Below are 16,564 nucleotides of genomic sequence, written 5' to 3' on the forward strand. Positions count from 1 at the left end.
ATCAGGATTAGAGACAATGGATGTGGGAAAGATCTAAGAATGGCTTCATATTCACAGTGTACATAGGTAGACATATTGAGACAAAAGGATAGGACTATAATGGCTAGAATAGCATAGAATATAAGGCCGGGTAAGATAGAAGAGGAGAAAGGAAAGACTCGCATTTATATAGTGCCTGTCATGGCCACGGGATATTTCAACATGCTTTACAGCCAATAAAGCACTTTTGTAATTCAGGAAACTGGCAGCCAATTTGCACGCAGGAAACTCCCACAAATAACAATCATCATACCTAGCACAAAGAAAGATGGTTGTGATCATTGGAGGTCAATCTGGAAATGGCTGCAGGAGGTCCTCAGGGTAGCATCCCAGGCCCAACCATCTTCAGCTGTTTCATCAATGACCTTCCTTCCATCATAAGGTCAGAAGTGGGGATATTCACTGATGATTGCTCAATGTTCAGCACCACTTGCAACACCTCAGATACTGAAGCAGTCCATGTCCAAATGCAGCAAGACCTGGACAATATCTAGACTTGAGCTTACAAGTGGCAAGTAACATTCGGGCCACACAAGTGCCAGGCAACAAGAGACAATCTAACCAGCACACATTGACATTCAATGGCATTACCATCACTAAATCCCCCACTATCAACACCTTGGGGGGGTTACCATTGACTAGAAACTAAACTGAATTAGCTATGTAAACACTGTGGCTACAGAGCAGGTCAGAGGCTAGGAATCCTGCAACGAGTAACCCACCTCCTGACTCCCCAGAGTCTGTCCACCAGTGTGATGGGATACTTCCCACTTGCCTGGATGAGTGCAGCTCCAACAACACTCAAGAAGCTTGACACCATCCTGGGCACAGCAGCCCACTTGATTGGCACCCCATCCACAAACATTCACTCCCTCCACCACCGATGCACTGTAGCAGCAGTGTGTACCTTCTACAAAATGCACTGCAGGAATTCACCAACGCTCCTTCGACAGCACCTTCCAAAAACACGACTACTACCATCTAGAAGGACAAAGGGAGCAGACACATGGGAACACCACCACCTGCAAGTTCCCCTCCAGCTCACTCACCACCATGACTTGGAAATAGATCACCATTCCTTCACAGTGGCTGCGTCGAACTCCTGGAACTCCCTCCGTACAGCACTGTGGGTGTACCTACACTACATGGACTGCAGCGGTTCAAGAAGACAGACATGAGAATGACTAGATAATCTGTTTTAGTGATATTGATTGAGGGATAAGTATTGTCCAGGACACAAGTGATAACTTTTTTTTTGTTTTTATCTCTGTTGAATCTTTCTCATCCATCTTGGAGAGCAGATGGCAGAGAGCAGAGAGCAATATCTTATCTGAAAGACAACACTTCTGACAGTGTAGCATTCCTTCAGTACTGCATTGGCAGCATCAGAGTTCTGGTACCGAGTTCTGTATCCTTGTACATGAATCACTAAAGTTAGCATGCAGGTTTAGCAAGTTATTTGGACATATCCTGAGGGGACTTGACACAGTGGATGCTGAGAGGACGTTTCACCTCTTGGGGGAATCTAGAATTAGGGGACACAGTTTCAAAATAAGAGTTCTCCCGCTTAAGACAGAGATGAGGAGGAATTTATTCTCTGAGGGACATTAGCGTTTGGAATTCTCTTCCCCAGAGAGCAGTGGAGGCTGGGTCATTGAATATATTCAAGGCTGTGTTAGACAGATTTTTGATTGATGAGGGAGTCAAAGGTAATGGGGGACAGTCAGGAAAGTGGAGTTGAGTCCACAATCAGATCTCATCAAATGGTGCAGCAGGCTCAAGGGGCGGAATGGCCTCCTCCTGCTCCTAATTCTTATGTTCATCAACCAGGGAGGGGTGTTGAACCCAAAACCTGCTGATCAAGAGGCAACAGGGCTAACAACTGGGGTTCCCAGCTGACAGCCAAAAGGTGCAGAGAGAATAGCATAGGTGAGGATTGGAAGAGAGAGGTTGGACCGGAATACGAGAGAATAGGGTAGAAGGAGTGGGATAGATACTGTGAAACCCATGCTCCCTGTACAGTAGTTTTGCTTCTAATGTTATAATTACCCTTGGTGAATATCCTGCAGTATGAGAGACCCACTGGGAGAGTTCTGCTCGTGTGATATATATCTATGTTAAGTAGAGTAAGTATTATGAAGGAGTCTAAGCCTGGACATAAATATCTCATAAACCTTTCTTACATTCCCCAGGTTCCACTGGCAGGAAGCTCTCAGTGGCTGAAGGTCAGAATCTTCACATTTACATTCTCCTGGATGTATCCGGAAGCATTGAGGAAAAGGATTTTCACGAAGCCATATACGCTCTGACCAACTTTACTGACATGGTAAGCAAGAGCCTCGGCGAGCTGCCTGACTCAAGGCTGTCCCTTCCTGCAGTGGCACTGTATCCGACTCACTCTAAACTCAACAGCAGCCTGTCCACCAGCTACAAGGCACAAGTCAGGAGTGTGATGGAATACTCTCCGCTTGCCTGGATGAGTGCGGCTCCAGCAACGTCCAAGAAGCTCAACACCATCCATGGCAAAGCTGCCCGCTTGAGTGGCACTCCATCCACTACCTTCAACATTTGCCCCCTCCACCAAAGATGCACAGTGGCAGCAGTGTGCACCATCTACAAGATGCTCTGCTGCAACTCACCAAGGGTCCTCCAACAGTACCTTCCAAACCCATGAGTTCTACCACCTAGAAGGACAAGGGCAGACACATGGGAACACTACCACCTGGAAGTTCCACGCCAAGCCACTCATCCCGACTTGGAAATATATTGCCCTTCCTTCACTGTCGCTGGATCAAAATCCAGGAATTCCCTCCATAACAGCACTGTGGATGTACCTATACCACATGGACTGCAGTGATTCAATAAGGCAGCTTACCACCACCTTCTGAAGGGCAAATAGAGATAGAAGCAAACTCTGGCCTAGCTAGTGATGCCCACATTTGAAGGAAAGAACAGTTCTGCCCTCTGTCCAGTGTGTGCATGTGAGAAGAAAAGGCTTTCGTTCCCATAGTGTGTCCAGCATGCTCTACAGCTGAAGAAGTATTTCCAGAATGTTGACACTGTTGCAATTGCAGCATTTAAATTTGCACACAGCAAGTTCCCACAAACAACAACAAAGGTAAGGCCAAGATACCCTGATTTTTGTGATTTTGGTTGTGTGATAAATATTGACCAGGACACCAGAGAGAACTCCATTCTTTGAAATAGTGCCATGAGGTCAATAATGTCCACCTGAGAGGAAAGACAGTACCTTCAACAGTGCAACATTCCCTCAGCGCTGCACTGGGAGTGACAGCGTTGATCTTTGTGTTTACTTCTCTGGAACCCAGAACCATCTGACTCAGAGACAAGAGTGCCACCCACTGAACGAAGGCTCAAACCCAATTCTTTCAGTTGTCCAATGAACATTGAGCAACCAACCTCCCTAGATAGTGGGGAACATTAGGTGTATGTAGTCTGTCTGAGACTCTGGGACCAAGTTGCTCCGTAATGCAACACCCTGTAATGTTATGGACTGACCACCAAGAGCAGCTTGTTATAGAAACAGAAAATGCTGGAAAAGCTCAGCATCTGTGGAGTGAGAAAAAAAGAGTTGATGTTTTGAGTCCGTATGACCCTTCTTCAGAGCAGGGTGGCTTGTTGAAGGGAATAACAAACACAGTGGCCAATTCACGCACAGCAAGATCCCACAAATGATAATGTGATAATAACCAGAGAGCCTGTTTTTAGTGATGTTGACTGAGGAATAGACCCAGGACATGGGGGAGTAGCCCCCCGCTCTTCTTTGAAGTAGTGCTATGGGATCTTTTTCCTTTAACCTTGGAGGGCAGATGGACCCCCGGCTTAATGCCTTACTTGAAAGACGATGCCTCTGACAATGCAGCATCCCCACAGTACTGCAAGCTGGGAGGGCCAGCCTAGGTGACGGGTTCAAGTCCCTGTAAGGTCACTGCACGGGGCTGGGCCGATTGACGGACTGAGTGGTCAATTTTCACTCCTCTTGTGTTGTCGTTTCCTGAGAGTTGAGGGTTTTGCAACTAATTTAACTTTGGTGAAACCTATTTCTTCTCCTCACATTTCACAGATCAGTCGATTTGAGGTTGTGGTCAATTACGGAGTGGTGATCTTTGGTTCCCGGTCACAAATAGTCGTCAATATCGGTCACGTTGAGTCGGGCTTCTCAGAATATGTTGCTTTCGCGCTGACTGATCTTAAATATGAAAGTAGGTGAATATTTCCCATCAGTTATCACCCACATTTTCTCCTGGTCTGACAAAATTCTCAATCTTTGTTTTCAAATCCCTCCATGACCTCACCTCCGCCTCTCCATCTCTGATCCCCTCCAGCCCCCACAACCTTCTGAGATGTTTGTGCTCCTCCATTTTTGGCCTCTCAAGCCTCCCTGATTTTAATCACTCCACCATTGGCGGCCATGCCTTCATTTGCCGAGGCTCCAAGCTCAGGAATTCCATCCCGAAACCTCTCTGCCTCTCTTTCCTCCTTTAAGACATTCCTTAAAGCCCAACTCTTTTGACCGAGCTTTTGTTCATCTGACCTAATGTCTCCGTATGTAGCTCAGTGTCACATTTTGTATGATGACCACTCCGGCGAGATGCCTTTGAGTGTTTTACTATGTTCATAGTGCTTGACAATTATTAAATATTCAGGGGAAAGCCATTTGCTCTATGTGGATTTTTAAAAATTAATTTTTTTGTTCCACCATCTTCTCAAGTCTTGCACCCCTCCTAATAAAGGGCTGTTCCCTTAATATCTCCCAAAGAAGACAGGAGAAGGCCATTCAGTCCCTTGAGTCTGTCCCCCTATAGGAAAGTATCTTGGGTACTGCAACCTCATTTCCCATCCTGTTTCAGTATCGCTTCATAATTCTTACCCAACCAAAATCTACCATTTTCAATCAGCTCCATCATAGGAGAGCGTTCCAGATTTCCATAACCCTTTGTGTCCCTAAGGCATCACCCCTTGATTTTTTAAAAAATTCTTTCATGGGGTGTGTGAGTTGCTGGCATTCCTTGTTCATTTTGTCCTTGAAGTGAGTTAACCACATTGCTGTGGGTCTGGTATCATGTGTAGGCCTGAACAGGGTAAGGGTGGTAGATGCATTTTTCCTTCAATTCCAGATTTTATTAATTGAATTTAAATTCCATTCATCAGCTGAACTTGGGATTTGAGCCTATATACCCCCAGAGTTACTAGGTCCAGCTACATTACCATTACACCGCCACCTCCCCACAAAGAAATGCTGTTCACTTTAATGCACTAAATTTCAGCTGCCACTTGTCCATCCAAAGCTAATGGAGAAACAACTGAAAGTCTGGTACCAGTGGGATCCAAACCCACATCCCCTCAGAGACTGGAACCTTTAACTTAGATCTCTGGGCCACACCAGTACAATGACCCAGCTTTAATTTTAAGGCTGTGCCTCCTTGTTCTGCCCTCCCTATAATGCCCCCATTTGAAGTCTTATCTGAAAGGTGGCACCTCTGACTGTGCTGCACTCCCTGAGTACTGCACTGGGAGAGTGGGACTGGCTTTAATGTTCAAATTCAGAGTGGGAGCCCCTCGATCTTCCATCCTAGAAACATATTGTCCGATTAACCCTTTCAATCTATCCCCATAGCTATTACAAAGCACAACGATGCAGGAACAAACATGACCGGAGCTTTGAAAACTGTTTTCGAGATGATGGTTCTGAAGAAGGCATCAATGAATGTTAAGCTGTCAGAGTGGAAGGAAGTGCGACATGTCATCATGGTATTTACTGATGGTAAGTGGAAGCCCTGACCCTGAATTGCTGGCCCACTTCCACCTCAGATGGACCTTCTACGTCCTCTCTGTTTGCAAAATCTGTCTCTGCCAACATTTCCCCGACACTACTCAATGCTGGGCTAAACATAGGAACGTAAGAAGAGCAAGAGTAGGCCATTCAGCCCATCGGGTCTGCTCCATAATTCAGTAAGGTCATGGCTGCCCTGATTGTGGCCTTGAATCCACATGCCTACCTACCACCAACACCAACCCCACCCCCCCCGCCCCCCCATCTCATAACTCTTGACTTCCTTGTAGATCAAAAATCTAACTTGGCCTTGAATAGTATTCAATGATCCAGCCTCCACTGCTCTCTGGGGGAGAGAGGATTCTGAAGGCTAATGTCCCTCTGAGAGAGAAAAAAAAATTCTCCTCATCTCGGCCTTAAATGGGAGACCCCTTTTTCTTCAACTGTGTCTCCTAGCTCTAGGCTCCCCCACAAGGAAAAACATCCTCTCAGTGTTCACACTGTCAAGTCCTCTCAGGAAATGTTTCAATAAGATCACCTCTCATTCTTCTAAACTCCAATGGGTATAAGCCCAACAGGCTCAAGCTTTCCTCATAAGACAACCCCTTCATCCCAGGAATCAGCCTAGTGAACCTTCCCTGAACTGCTTTTAACATAAGTATATCTCCCTTAAGTAAGGTGACCATAATGGTCCCCAGCACTCTAGGTGCAGTCTCACCAATGCCCCGTAGAGTTGCAACTGGGCTGCACCCCATCCACTTGAGTTCTGTTGTTCAAGCTAGAGCACTTCTAGAACCTTACCTGTGATACAAGAAAAGGCTGTAACTTCTGAAAGTGAATCTTCCATCCTTTAGTAAAGAAGCCTTGCTATAATTGTACAGGGCTTTAGTGAGATGACATCTGGAAAAGGTTGCACAGTTTTGTTCTCCATATTTAAGAAAGGATATACTTACAACGAAGGTTCACTAAACTGGTACCTGGGATGAGAGGGTTGACCTATATAGAGAGGTTAGAGTTCCTCAGGGTAGTTAGAAGTGGGGATGTTCGCTGATGATTGCGCAACCTTCAGCAACATTCACCTCAGATACTGAAGCAGTCCATGTCCATATGCAGCAAGACCTGGACAATATCCAGGCTTGGGCTGACAAATGGCAAGTAACATTAGCACCACACAAGTGTCAGGCAATGACCATCTCCAACAAAAGAATCCAACAATCACCTCTTGATGTTCAATGGCATTACCATCACTGAATCCCCCACAATCATCATCCTGGGGTTTCCATTGACCGGAAACTGAACTGTACTAGCCATATAAATACTATGGCTACAAGAGCAGGTCAGAGGCTAGGAATCATGTGACGAGTAACTCACCTCCTGACTCCCCAAAGCCTGTCCACCATCTACAAGGCACAAGTCAGGAGTGTGATGGGATACTCCCCACTTGCTTGGGTGAGTGCAGCTCCAACAACACTCAAGAAGCTTGACACCATCCAGGACAAAACAGCCCACTTGATTGGCACCACATCCACAAACATTCACTCCCTCCACCACTGATGCACAGTAGCAGCAGTGTGTAGCATCTACAAGATGCACTGCATGAATTGACCAAGGCTTCTTAGATAGCACCTTCCAAGCCCAGGACCATGACCATCTAGAAGGACAAGGGCAGCAGATATATGGGAACACCACCACCTGGATGTTCCCCTCCAAGTCACTCACCATCCTGACTTGGAAATATATCGCCGTTCCTTCACGGTCGCTGGGTCAAAATCGTGGAACTCCCTCCCTAGCAGCACTTTGGGTGTACCTACACCACATGGCATGCAACGGTTCAAGAAGGCAGCTTACCACCATCTTCTCAAAGACAATTAGGGACGGGCAATAAATGCTGGCCCAGCCAGCGAAGCCCACATCCCATGAATGAATAAAGAAAAATTTGGATCCATGTTCTTTGGAGTTTAGGAGAATGAGAGGCGATCTCATTGAAACATACAAAATTCTGAAGGGGCTTCAGGGTGGACACTGATTGGCTGTTACTGCTGGTCGGGAAATCGAAAACACTACAGCACAATCTCAGGATAAGGGGCTGATCACTTAGGACTGAGATGAGGAGAAATTTCTTCATTCAAACGGTTGTGAACCTTTGAAATTCTCTACCCCAGGAGGTTGTGCATGCTCCATCATTGAATACGTTTAAGGCCGGGATAGAAATATTTTGAGTGTCAGGGAATCAAGGGATATGGGGAGTGGGTGGGAAGGTGGAGTTGAAGCCCAAGATTAGCCATGATCTTATTGAATGGTGGGCCAGGCTCCATAGGCCAAATGGTCTGCTACTTCTCCGATCTCTTGTGTTCTTGTGTTGAGCCTCCAACCACATTCTCAACTTACATCTCTGAATTTTCCTCTCTATTCCCACTTCATCTCCAATAACACAGCCTTCCTCCACCTCCACATATCTTCATTTGTCGAATTAAACTTCTTCTTCATCACCTCCTAGCCCGTCCACCAACTCCTTCTCTCCCAAAACCTTCACAGACTGACCATCCCATCAAGATGTGATTCAGTGGGCAACAGGCTCTGAGCCAGAGTGTCATGGGTTCAAGCCCAATTCAGCACTTAATCCAGCATGGCACTAACATTGCCTACATTGAGGGGCTGTTGTACTATTGAGGAATCAGTACTGAGGGAGTGCGGTGCTGTCGAAGGGTCAGTACTGAGGGGGGGCTGCACTGTCGGATGGTCAGTACTGAGGGGGTGCTGCGCTGATGGAGGGCCAGTATTGAGGGAGTGCTGCACTTTCAGAAGGTCAGTACTGAGGGAGCGCTGCACTGTCACAGGGTCAGTACTGAGGGAGCACTGCACTGTTGGAGGGTCAGTACTGAGGGAGCGCTGCACTGTCAGAGGGTCAGTACTGAGGGACCGCTGCACTGTCGGAGGTACAGTACTTAGGGAGCGCTGAACTGTCAAAGGGTCAGTATTGAGGGAGCGCTGCACTGTCGGAGAGTCAGCACTGAGGGAGCACTGCACTGTTGGAGGGTGAGTGCTGATGGAGCACTGCACTTTCAGAGGGTCAGTACCGAGGGAGTGCTGCAATGTTGAACGGGGCAGTACTGAGGGAGCGCTGAACTGTCAGGGGGGCAGTACTGAGGGACTGCACACTGTTACAGGTGTAACTACAGAGGAGGAGTGCTCCACTCTTGGGGGCATCTATACTGAGGGAGTACAGCGCAGTCAGTGGGTCAGGACTGAGAGATCGCTGCACTGTCAGAGGGTCAGTACTGAGGGAGTGCTGCACTGTCAGAGGGTCAGCACTCAGGGAGTGCTGCACTGTCAGAGGGTCAGTACTGAGGGTGTGCTGCACTGTTGGAGGGTCAGTACTGAGGGAGTGCTGCACTGTTGGAGGGTCAGTACTGAGGGAGCGCTGCACTGTTGGAGGGTCAGACCCACATCCTGTGCCTTGATCCTATTCCTACTAATCTGCTGATCATCAAATGTCCCATCCTGGTCCCCATTTTAGGTAATATTGAAAATGTTTTTCTCTCTTCTAATGTTGTCCCTCTCTCCTTAAATTGGCCATCAAAAAACCAACCCTTGACCCCTCTCTCTTTGTAAACTACCGTCCAATCTCCAACTTCTTAATCTTAACAAGCAAACTGAGGGCTTTTGTCTATTTTCCAGGGAGAACCAACGTGGGAGGAAGCCCCAAGCCGATGATGGATCTCATTCGGAGATTCCTGGACATTGAGAACTCTCGGGAAGATTTCCTCGGTAAGGACAATCCTACAGTTGTACCACTTCTAAGAGGCCCGTAGTGGTGGAGGGCAATATTAGAGAGCGTTGGCCTGAACTTCCCCTGCCCCTTATTTTGACATTAAGAACCGTTTGACATTAAAACATTGAGTCGAGGAGCTTGAGAGGAAGAATCTTTACAATTCTGACCCCACCTCAGAATCTAGGGTTGCCACCATGGTCTGACGGAGGGGCCACCCTAAATTGTATCAGCCATGGGAGCCCATGAAACCCTCTGGCTGCCTAGGACTAACCTCCTCCCATCGACTGGTATAGAGACGGTTACTGGAAGGAATGTTCATATTGCAGCTAGTTGTATTGTTAGTCAGCCAGAGAATCCTCCCACGAACTCCCCCCATTCTCGAAGGGAAGATTGTGGGGAAGGTCACTCTTGGGGCTGGAGCAAGGTTTATAGTGGAGTTCCCCAGGGGTCGGTATTGGGACTCCTACTTTCCTTGATCTAAACTGAAGACCTAGACTTGGGTGTAGGGGGCACCATTTTAAAAATTGCAGTTGATACAAAACTGTATTGTCAGCTGTGAGACGTATGGTGATAGCCTTCAAGGGGACATAGACAGCCTGTGGAATGGGGGAAACAAGGCAGATGAAATTTAATGCAGAGAAATGTGAAGTGATTCATTTTGGTAGAATGAACACGGAGACAAAATATAAAATAAAAGGTACAATTCTAAAGGGGATGCAGGAGCAGAGGGATCCTGGATATGTTTGTGCATAAGTCATTGAAGGTGGCAGGACAGGTTGAGAAAGTGTTTAGTAAAGCATACGGGATCCTGGGCTTTATAAGTACAGACTTAGAGTGCAAAAGCAGGAAGTTACGTTAAAATGCAGATTGGCCTTGACTGGAGCAGCGTGCCCAATTCTGAGCACCGCACTTTAGGAAGGATGTGAAGCCATTAGCAGAGCAAAGATTGACGAGAATGGTTCCAAGGGTGAGGCACTTTAATGATGTAGAAAGATTGGAGAAGCTGGGGCTGTTCTCCTTGGGGGAGAGAAGGTTGAGAGGAGATTCAATAGAGGTATTCAAAATCATGAGGGGTCTGGACAGAGCCGCTAGAGAGAAACTGTTCCCATTGAGGGAAGGGTTGAGAACCAAAAGACACAGATTTACGGTAATTGGCAAAAGAAGCAATGGCGTGACAGGGAAAACTATTTCACGCAGCCTGTTTAGCATCTAGAAGACATTGCCTGAGGCCAGGATTTTTCAGCCCCGTCGTGGTGGGACCAGCCATGGGAAATTTGGTGGCCCAGCCAAAAGTTCATTGTCTTTCAGCGGGATCGGACTATCCTGGCAGTGGGCGAGGCCGGAAAATCCCACCCAGAGGCAGATTCAATCAGGGCTTTCAAAAGAGAATTGGATCGTTATCTGAAGAGGAAGAATTTGCAGGACAATGGGGAAAGGGCAGGGGAATGACACTAGGCGAATTGACCTTGCAGAGAGCCAGCATGGACATGATGGGCCGAATGTCCTCTTTTTGTATTGTAACTATTCTATAATTCTATGATTCTACATATAAGAATAATGACTATGCCACACTGCCAGACTGATAGTTGGTTGGCAAATCCTTCCACAACTTCCCATTGTTTTCCAAGGAGATGCAACAGCAACATCCTACCAGGAATATTTTCCATTCCACTGGAAACCTAGTGTAATACTATCTCCTGTTTGTGACGACGCCATTCCTTATGCCATATCACTCACCTCACCATGCCATCATGCTTAGTACTGTGTACTCACAGGGGCTAGTTTAGACAACTGGCTTTCCTTTCTGCCAGGGGTGTCAGCTAAAAATGAGAAGCAAGCAAGAAGCACACAAAATTAGAAAGCCAGGCTAACATGCTTCATATAGGATCTGTGGTTACAGGGACACAGGATGTTATGGATGGGATAAAGCCATGGTCCATCCAGCTCCCCTCTGACTATCCCGTTGCAATGATAATGGAGTAATGGATTAACCATACCAATTAATCCCTTATCGATTAATCCAGAGCAAAAGTAGGCTTAAAGGGAGGAAAACCCATCAAATTTGAGGAGAGCTATGGTCCAACATAGGTCCAACATCTACTATATCCAGTGGGTACAATACAGGCTGGCCGCTCTGAACAGAGACGGTCCGCTTGGCTCAATGGGTAGCCTCTGGGTTGGAAGGTTGTGGCCTCGTTCCATGTGCTCTACGCTGTCAACTCAGTGTGGACAGTGAGGCAGTGCTGCACTGGTAGAGGTGGACGTGGGCTCTCTTTAATGTGAACTTCAAGATGACCCAACCTGGTCAACATTCTAACTTCAATAAAAACAAACACCCAACAAACTGGGGGGTTGTGGGGTGGGGGCAACTTTAACTTAGATCGCTGCCAGCCCGACATGACTTTCTGTCACAGTGAACTCCCTTGCTCAGGAAGTGTCCAATTCTCTTGTAGATGTCTACGTGTTTGGGCTTGGCAACAAAACCGACAGAGAGGAGATCAACTCAATTGCATCCAAAAAGAATAATGAGAAGCATGCATTTTTCCTGCAGAAGAAGGATCTAACAAGTGTATTTAACACAATGCTGGGTAAGAAAGGTCTGGTTACGTTTTGACCAGGGAGCCTCAATTCACCAAATTCACCTCAATGGCCAAGGGGATGCAGGAAACAAGTCTCCAGAAATGCCCTCAGCTGCCTTGCTTCTTCCTAACCTTCTGCGTTCCGTCCCGATACCTCTCCACCTCACCATCTTCTTCTCTTTTAATATCCTCCTTTGAACATATTGATCAAACTTGCTCTGTCTATTGAATATAAGCTGGCCAATGGCTGCGTTGACACTGCAGACAGAGGAACACCATGTGAGTGTGTTGAGTGTTTGTCTGCTAACTGTTCCAAGTCTTTTAGGGTACAGCCCTCTTAGTAAAATGGTGATCAATCAGTAGAGGTTTAGACTACAGAGTCTATTCAGTCCATTATGTCTGTGCTGGATCTTTCTCAGAGCAATCCCAAACCAATCCCATTGCCCCACTCTTTCCCTATAGCCCTCTATCAATTCCAACCAATCCCACTGCCCCACTCTCTCCCCATAGTCTTGTATCAATCCCAAACCAATCCCACTGCCCCATCTTTCCCCTATAGCTCTGTATCAATCCCAAACTAATCCCATTGCCCTGTTCTCTCCCCATAGCCCTGTATCATTCCTGAACATCCCACTATCCCATTCTCTCCTCATATCTCTGTACCAATCCCAAACTAACCCCACTGTCCCATTCTCTCACCGTAGCCCTGTATCAATCCCAAACTAATCCCCATGCCCTACCCTCTCCCCAGAACCCTGTATCAACCCCAAACTAATCCCACTGCTCCTCTCTCTCCCCAGAGCCCTGTATCAATCTCACTAATTCTACTTCCCTGCTCTCTCCCTATAGCTCTGTATCGACTAATCCCACTTCCCTGCTCTCTCCCTATAGCCTTGTATCGATCCCAAACTAAAACCACTGTCATGTTCTCTCCCACAACCCTGTGTAAATCCCAGGCTAATCCCAATGCCCTGCTCTCTCCCCAGAGCCCTGTATCAATCCCAAACTAATCCCACTGCCCTGCTCTCTGCCTATAACTTTGTAACAACCCCAAACATCACACTATCCCATTCTCTCCCCAAAGCCCTGTATTAACCTCAAACTAATCCCACTTTCCTTTTCTCTCCCTATAGCCTTGTATCAATCCCAAACTAATCCCACTGCCCTGCTCTCTCTCTATATATTCCCTATCTTTCTCTGATTTAAATATTTATCCACCTGTCCTTTGGCAGATGGAATGCTCTCTGCCTCAAGCATTCCCTGTGGCAAAGCATTCCTGGCTCCAACAGCCTCCTTGGGAAAGAAGATTTTACTCTCTCAAATGACTGTTTTAAATTGAGAAACCCTGGCCACCAGCTAAAATAGTCTGTGTTATTTACTCTGTCAAACTTTTTATAGTTTAAAAAAACTCTTTCCTTGGCCTCCTCTACTCCAACATCAACTTACATTTATATTATATGACGCCTTTAACTTGGCAAAACATCTCAAGGTGCTTAACAAGAACATTATCAGTATAAAATTTCTGCTCCTGAAGAATCTAATATCTCAAGTTTTTTCATCTGGCTGGACCTACTGACTTTAGTATCCTTTGCCCAATAGGGGTTCCAAAACTGTACGTCATTCTGTGCCTGTGGTATAAATTCACCATTATTCATTTACTCATCTCCACGACTCTATTTATCGGTCTTCTCAAGGTTTTTTCTACTTGCCCTTGCAATGATATGCAATTCTGTTTTCGGAGCCCAGAAAATTGTTCTATTAAATGTACGCAAGCATTCCTTGTTCTTCCTCCCTCTATGTGCCACCTCACATTTACCCAGCTTAAACTGCATCTGCCACCAATCTGCCACCTTCAGCTAAACTGCTTCACATGTGGGGTAATGGTAATGGAAGTGCCTCAATTGATCACAGCTCCAATATTTTTGTTGAAATTGTTGCCCTATTCCTCTCTAAATGTTCTACGTCATTGTTAATTATGAAGTTGTTACTTTTGTCACTTTTCTATAATCACTTAACAATCTTGATACACCAGATTGGCACACAAATCTACTTAACTTTGATTGGTTCCTTGTCCGACAATGTCTCAAATTTAAAATTCTCATTTTGGTGTCCAAATCCCTTCATGTCCTTGCACCCCTTCGTCCAGCTATACAACTTTCTGAGATCTCTGCACTCCACCAATACTGACCTCTTGAGCATCCCTGATTTTAATTGCTTTATCATTGGCAGCTAAGCTCTGGAATTTACTCCCTAAATCTCTCTGTCTCTCCACTTCTTTCCTCCTTCAAGACACTCCTTAAAAACCTACCTCTTTGACCAAACTTTTAGTCACCTGCCCTCATATCTCCTCATGCGGCTCGGTGTCAAACTCTGTCTGCTGAGGTGCCTTGGGATGTTTTACTTCATTAAAGGTACTATGCAAATGTAAGTTGCTGTTGCTCATGCCTGTACACAGCGCACATATGATAGGAGCACACAGGAGTTAAGCACTTGTATGTAATTGGAACATCTACCCTTCAGTCTCCTGGACTGAGATTTGTCTAAGAACTGTCCCTCCAGTTATTTGTCAATTCAGTTTGACTCTCAGGATTTGTTCTGAAGCAACATAAGAACAGGAGGAGGCCATTAGCCCCTCGGATCTGTTCTGCCATTCAATCTGATCATAGCTAATCTGTGCCTTAGCTCCATTCGCCCATCTCTGTTCCATTGCCCTCAATACCCTTATCGACTAAAATCTATCAACCTCAATTTTGAAAGCCTCAATTAACTCCTAGCCCCCAGTCTTTTGGTGGGGGTGGGGGGTGGGGGGGGGGTGGTGGGGTGGTAGCATTGGGGAGGTGGGGAGAATCCCTTGCTCTCTACTACCCTTTCTGATTCCTAATTTCTCCCTGAATGTGCTAAAACTAATTTTTATCTTATTTCTCTTTGGCCTTGATTCCCTCACCAGTGAGAATAATTTCCCTGCATCTACCCCTTACTTCCCTTCATCATTTTAAACATCTCGACCAGATTAGCCCTCATTCTTCTCTCCCCAAGGAAATAAAAGCCACATTTGTGTTCCCTACCCTCTTAATTCTGTACGAATTAATTCATGAGCTCGCTAGTACAGAACTTGAATATTGCTGAAAAGAGAGACATGTAGCTGAATCTTTTTGTCTTGCACTCATCAGGACAAATGCAAGAATGCCCAATTTCAAAAAGATCACAACAATTTCGACCACAGGAGATGTGATTCCACAATTGAGAAGCACTTGCTGAACAATCCTGAGTGCGCTAATAGCTTCACTAACAACCAATTTAAGATAATCAGTGAAGCTCGTAGCATGGCTCATGCATGCTTCCTATAAGTGACATACATTCATATGCAGGAAAGGGAATCACTCTCTGCAAACAAAAGGGATAATTTCAAGCCTTGTGCCTGTTTTGAATTACACTGGAGCTCAGGGAGCCTATAATTCTCTATTGCTTTTGCCATGGCAATGCCTCAGTCAGTTAGAGTCAACTTGTCAACCAATCGGCACCCTTTTTCTCCTGTGGTATACGTTGGGTGATAGTTTGAAATTTGGCATTCTTGCATTTGTCCTGATGAGTGCAAGACCAAAAGCTTCAGGAGCATGTCTCTCTTTTCAGCAATATTCATGAGCTGGGCAAGTGATTTAATGCAGAAAGTCAGTTGTCAACACTCATTCATTCATAAACCAGCGTCTTCACCACTACAAAATTACCCACTCAGCGGGCAGAAGGTTCCATGGAAACCAAAGCACTGTCACCGACCAGTCACTTAATGTGGATTTGCTATCTCATTCTTTCTTTTTCCCTTCACCAGGGGACCATTAGACAACAGATGTAACATTTGCCCCCAGCCTCTCCCAATGATGCTCTTCCTTTGTTATACAGCGCCCAAATTTAACGAAATGCATTTTATTTTCCAGATCTTACTTCAGTTGGAAACCTGTGTGGCTTTGCCAACAAAAGTTTAACTGAAAGTGATCAGAGTTCCTATCCGTGGTATGCAGAAATTATCAGCACTGAAAAGCCAGTAAGTTCTTGCGATACATCTCTACGTCTGTGACTCGCTTATTATCCATTCAGCCCCTGACTCAATGACTTGAGTCTGTAGAGGTGGGGTAGAGAGGAAAAGATAAAAAGACAGAGAGAGAGAGAGATGTTTACTTACAGATACACACACGCACATAAGGAGGGACATACACAGAGACACCATACACACATACACACATACACACACACAGACACATAAGGAGGGACATACACAGAGACACCACACACACATGCATATACACACACACAGTTATGACCGATGCAGTTGGTAAAGTGCAGTTATTTAAAAACCCCAGAGACAATCTTTAAACAACTGTCATA

The 16,564-nt window shown here is 45.9% G+C and overlaps 1 protein-coding gene across 1 annotated transcript in view; it reads left to right on the forward strand.

Annotated features, from left to right (window-relative positions):
* Nucleotides 1–16,564, forward strand: part of LOC121291899 (complement factor B-like) — a 62,804-nt gene that overhangs the window by 21,375 nt on the left and 24,865 nt on the right. Inside the window, exons 6-11 of the mRNA XM_041213551.1 lie at nt 2,223–2,365; nt 4,124–4,262; nt 5,678–5,824; nt 9,512–9,601; nt 12,059–12,193; nt 16,117–16,223. Of these exons, the coding sequence (XP_041069485.1) occupies nt 2,223–2,365; nt 4,124–4,262; nt 5,678–5,824; nt 9,512–9,601; nt 12,059–12,193; nt 16,117–16,223 (761 nt within the window). The remainder of the gene's footprint in view (nt 1–2,222; nt 2,366–4,123; nt 4,263–5,677; nt 5,825–9,511; nt 9,602–12,058; nt 12,194–16,116; nt 16,224–16,564) is intronic.

This window comes from Carcharodon carcharias, chromosome 19 (assembly GCF_017639515.1).
Source record: "Carcharodon carcharias isolate sCarCar2 chromosome 19, sCarCar2.pri, whole genome shotgun sequence".
Lineage (NCBI taxonomy): Eukaryota > Metazoa > Chordata > Chondrichthyes > Lamniformes > Lamnidae > Carcharodon > Carcharodon carcharias.